The sequence below is a fragment of the Wolffia australiana genome, chromosome 18 (genome assembly GCF_029677425.1).
Source record: "Wolffia australiana isolate 7733 chromosome 18, ASM2967742v1".
Classification (NCBI taxonomy): Eukaryota; Viridiplantae; Streptophyta; class Magnoliopsida; order Alismatales; family Araceae; genus Wolffia; species Wolffia australiana.
In genome coordinates, this window is record NC_135852.1 from 4,091,443 (window position 1) to 4,096,658 (window position 5,216).

Genomic DNA, 5,216 nt, shown 5'->3' on the forward strand with positions numbered 1-5,216 from the left:
CATCCGTCATCCGGTATCGAACAACCGATATCCGATATCCAGGAAAAAATGAGACGGTGTCGGATATCGGATATCGGATATCGGTCGATATCCGTCTAGAAGGGGTTAGACGGATATCGGTATCGGATATAGGGGGGGTGAGGACGAACCCGGTATCGGATACCGGATATCGGTTTTCCGATATCCGGATGTCGGAGACGGATACCGGATTGAGGATACCGGTTTTCGATATCCGGATATCAAAATCTGATATCCGATATCGACCAATAAAATAATCAACCTTTCTACATTATACTTGTTAGTTTAAGTCGCATTATTCGATTTTGATATATATTCAATGCCCGTTAATATGTAGTGTGCAATTTTTTTTTTCTTCCATATGGGATAACAGGATTCAAAGTTAACGTAAACTCTGAATCCAGTTATCCCGTATGGGAGATTTTAGAAACTTTTATTAGTATATATTAAATGAGGTCGATATATTATTAAATATTAAAATAATAGCTCTGTCTATTTTCACTATTTTAAGAGCGTTATATATGTATATTAATTTATTAATTAATCAGTACGCCTTCCAATAAATAGAAACAAAAATTTCTTTATCTTTCCATATGGGATAAAGGGATTCCGAGTTTAACACAAAACCAGAATCCCTCTATCCCATATGGAAGAAATAAAAAATATTTTCTTGTATAATAATAACTAAGTTGTATGACCAAGTAATAATAACTTGTGGTACCCCCTTGCCCACGTTACCTCTGCGAAATGTGAGATGCCAGCTGACCAAAAATCTAGGAGAGAGAAACGTGGTTTTAAAGTGCTTCTCATATTTTTAGAGAGAGAGGCATGAAAAGCGAGAGGGAGAGAGGGAGAGAGGGAGGGGGAGGGGGAGAGAGAGGGAGAGAGAGAGAGAGATAGAGAGAGAGAGCGAGAACGAGAGGAAGAGAGCGAACGAGTGAGAGAGAGAGAGAGCGAGAAGGAGAGGAAGAGAGCGAACGAGTGAGAGAGAGAGAGAGTGATAAACAATTCGATGCGGATATCGAAAACCGATATCCGGTACCGTCATCTGTCCCCCTGAGACGGAGACGGATGCCGGTATCGGAACGGATACCGGTATCGGATATCGGCACTGTAGCAACCGATATCCAATACTGATATCCGGTATCCGGATATCGAAAAAAAAGGATACCGAAAAATTCATTTCCGGTATCCGGTTCAGCATCCGTCCTGATACCGGCATCCGATACTGGCATCGGGACGGGAGAACCCTAACCAGTAGTGGAGACAGGGAAAAAAAGGAATGCCATCACGTAAGACAGGACCTCATGAGGGGGATGGGGGCAAAAATCTCTGGAGAGTTGGGAGCTGTATTCGTGGGGAGAGGGGGGGGGGGCCAACAGAGTTCTTGGATATTTGGAAGAGCGGCGACGTGGAGTAATGTGCCACTTGAAAGGTAAAGTATAATGGAAAATATATAATGTAAGTAAAATTGCCTGCATTGTTCTTGCTAGTTTGACACACATACGTAACAAAAAATTATACCGACACGGATGGACCAGTACAATCTATGATAGTTCTTTTACCAATAGGTAGTACAAGTATAGACTATACATGAACAAGCCATAATACATATTGGACCAGTACAATCTTAAAAATGATAATAATAATAATAATAATGTACACCTGAGCTATCATAGATCCTTTGATAAAAGTTCCAAGAAATCGGCCAGAAAAATAGATTTTCGGGGAAGCTTAATGTCTGCGGCGTTTCCTGACTACATACTAATTTCATTAAGATCAAATAGGCGGATAAATAACAGTAAGCCCAGTAGGACAAACATCAAGTTGAATCCACAAAAATAAAATCATTTGTCAGTTAGAATCTCAGACCAGTTTTCTAATTCAACTAGCTTAAAACAAGTGTTAGTGATGGTCACAAGTGCAGATAGGTCTATCCACTGCCCAGAATTGGGACCTTCAACTGGAGGAAGATTTCTTGTTAAGTCTGCTACTTGATGTCACTATGCAGAGAATGTTACAGTTTTGGTATTCCTAATCATGGCTATCAGGATTGCCATGAGAGAGGTTGCTCACTTACCAGAGCTCCTTGCTTTCTCGAGGTCAGGAAGATCTGCCATCACAAGAGAGAAAGATGAGCGAGATAATGTCCTGAAAACGTATTCACGACGTAGAAAAATAGATGGTGATGAAGATGGAGCGACCATGAGATGATCATAGAAAAAGAGAGAGGGAACAGAGAGAGATACCAATGAACAAATTGATAGAGAGATACATAGACAGATATATATAAAGAGAAGAAGAGAGAGAAAAAGAGCAGAGTGGAGAACAAAAACATACAGAGCAAGCCACTTTCATCGCTGCTTTCACTGTCATCACTATGCTCCTGTCGAATCCACAAAAGAAAATATTAAAGGTCACTAGCACATTTTTTACAAAATATGATTTGAAAGAAAATATTGAAAAAATTAAAATATAATGTTTCCTCCTCTGAGAAACTTCATTCGCTGCATAGGTTACCTCATATCTTCTCTCCATTTCATCATCATCAGAGTCGGCTGCCAAAATTATGAAACAGAGAAATCCTTAGACAATCATTGAAGAACTAACTGTAATACTGCATGTCCTACAAAACAGAAAAGAAGGAAGAATGATAAGATTACTTACGTTCAGACTCTTCTTCATCTTCATCACACCACTTGTTCCAATCCACCTTGATGTACGGGGGAGGCTTCTCTTCCAACCTTAGAAGCCGTTTCCACCAGTTTTTGTTCTCCTTTCGGATACAACAGGTTATATTTCTGAGCCCCACCTTCGTCCGGCTACCCTGGGAAAGAGCCATATGGGTTTCATTAGAATTACAGGCAAACTAAGACTGAGGCTAGGAAAAAATATGGAACAGCGGTTACAAATATCTAGAATATTCTTTAAAATAATCAAAATATATGCCAACGATAACAAATTAGGATGTGCACGGGGAGTGTATAGGATATTCATCAATATAATACAAAAATTCATGCGTACACTGGGAATAATCAAAATATAATAAAAATTAATATTGCACATTTCCTATAGGAAACATAAGATATAGATGTAGGATATTTGGAATATTACATAGGATATATAGAATATAATGTCGAGGCTGCACACAAAAATGGAATGGGCATCAGGAATATATAGGATATTCATTAAAACAATACCAAATATTTAATAAGGCTGGGTTAAAAAATAGAAAGGCGTAAATTATATACTGAATATTCATTAAAAAAATACAAAAAAACAAGTCAAGGCTGGACGAAGAAATTGGATAGGCGTCAGGAATTTGTAGGATATACATAAAGATATAGAATGTCATGGCTGGTTTAAAAAATTGATAGGCATCAGGGATACGTTCAATATATATTAAAACAATACAAAAATGTAAGTGAACGCCGGACAAAAAGTGGGATGGGCGTGAGGGACAAGTAGGATATTCATTAATATAGAAAAACCTAATTCACTGCTTGGCAAAAAGTGGGAGGGCCGGCATGAATATCTAGGATGTAAAATCATACAAAAATCTATGTTTAGGATGGATAAATAGAATAGACATGAAAATATAAAGGATATTCATCAAAATAATTTAAAGTTTATCTCAAGGCTGGGAAAAATGGAAAGAAATCTGATAATTATTGAAAGAAAGCAAGTAGGGTCCAAGTTCTAACGTTCAAAGATTTGACTAAACTGAAACTAGAAACACAAAAATGCAGATTTCAGAACGCATATTTCACTGAAGCTCATACTTCTTCGGTTGGCTACGCCTCATTCAATTAATTTATTTATGACGAGGTAGAATATCAAAAAAGAATGAAGGTGGAACCTCCATCTCTCTCATGGCACTGTAAACAGACACCTGGAGGTCATATGCCGAAAATAAATTTAGGAGCTTAAAGGCTACAGAACGTTCTTCTGACAAATATCACAGTTGTTGACGGTTTGGCTAAAACTTAAATAAACTATATGCATCTTATTTCTAAAATTTAGGCCTTCTAAATTTCCCGTAAGCAAAGTGAACATTTAATTTCTGGGAAGTTATTCGCTTAATCAATAAAAACTATAGTACTATAGACCGCATATCCATTATTATCTTCTTCCAGAGTCACCCCTCTATCTCTCTTCCTTCCCAGTTTTAACTTTCCTGTCTTTCTACGAGACTGATCAACAAAAAACTACATTACATTTTTTTTTAGTTCTAGTTCTTAGTGTGTAAGAAACGATCTAATCCAACGTATATTTAACTCAAATTCTAAGAACGGATCTCTATTAAGGCTTTCTATCGATCAAACAGTGGAAAAACCAAGAGTGAGCAATTCACACTGATTACAGTTGAAGAAACGATTAGGGCACGGAACTCTCTTACCTCAGGATTGATCCTTCCGTAGAGTTCGAGATGAACTTCGAAAGACTCCATACGAGGGCCAGTTGCGGTGAAGGTAAATCCACCTTCGGTCTCGCATTTCACTACGACATCCTTAGCATCAGGCACGCCGATGGTCAGAAAAACCTTGTCTGATCGTTGGGCCCAAAAAATTTCCGGTTGCCGGCTGCGAAATCGATATCAAACAAGAACAAGAACATCCTCAGAAGCAAACCCACAAGAAAAAAATCCCAAAAAAGAAAGAATCTAGAAATGGAAGTAAGGAAGATTATGAACAACAGTAACACTTGCCTCATTCTTGAATGTTGTTCTAACTCGGAGCTCTGAGATGAGAATGGAGATATACCCAGATGAAGAGAAGAACCGGCAGGAGTTTATCATGTGTCACCCATGCCGATCTCGGCGTTGGGTGCAATCTTTTCAACGGCCCATCGAGACTGGAGTGAAAATCGATGATTTCTAATGAGACAGTACCTTTTTCGAAGAATTAAATTCATTTGATTGACCACAAACTTCTCCGTTTCCGCAGAAAATTGTCTCTCATCTTTTCAAGATTTGTTTAAAGATGTCAGTTTTGTGGAGGAACTCCTCGTTTTGATTGAATAAATGAGAATTTTATTACGGTTTTGGGTTATATTGATGGGAAATATTGAAGCTCATACTGAAACAGTAAAGATTGCACTTTGGATAGGTATTGTTGCAGTCTGAATTTCTTCCTTCCTAGAATGTCAATAATTTTGATGTAATTAGATTACACAATAATGTCCATGTTTAAAAGATG

At 37.9% G+C, this 5,216-nt stretch overlaps 1 protein-coding gene across 1 annotated transcript; it reads right to left on the reverse strand.

The window, feature by feature from the left end:
• Positions 1-1,814: 1,814 nt before the first annotated feature.
• Positions 1,815-4,990, reverse strand: LOC144715274 (HSP20-like chaperones superfamily protein). Its single transcript, XM_078590208.1, has 6 exons — positions 4,727-4,990; positions 4,418-4,601; positions 2,686-2,845; positions 2,539-2,576; positions 2,359-2,404; positions 1,815-2,131 (listed from the first exon to the last, which is right to left on the reverse strand). The coding sequence occupies exons 1-6, from the start codon at positions 4,729-4,731 to the stop codon at positions 2,091-2,093; spliced, it is 474 nt and encodes a 157-aa protein (XP_078446334.1). The 5' UTR covers positions 4,732-4,990; the 3' UTR covers positions 1,815-2,090.
• Positions 4,991-5,216: the final 226 nt, after the last annotated feature.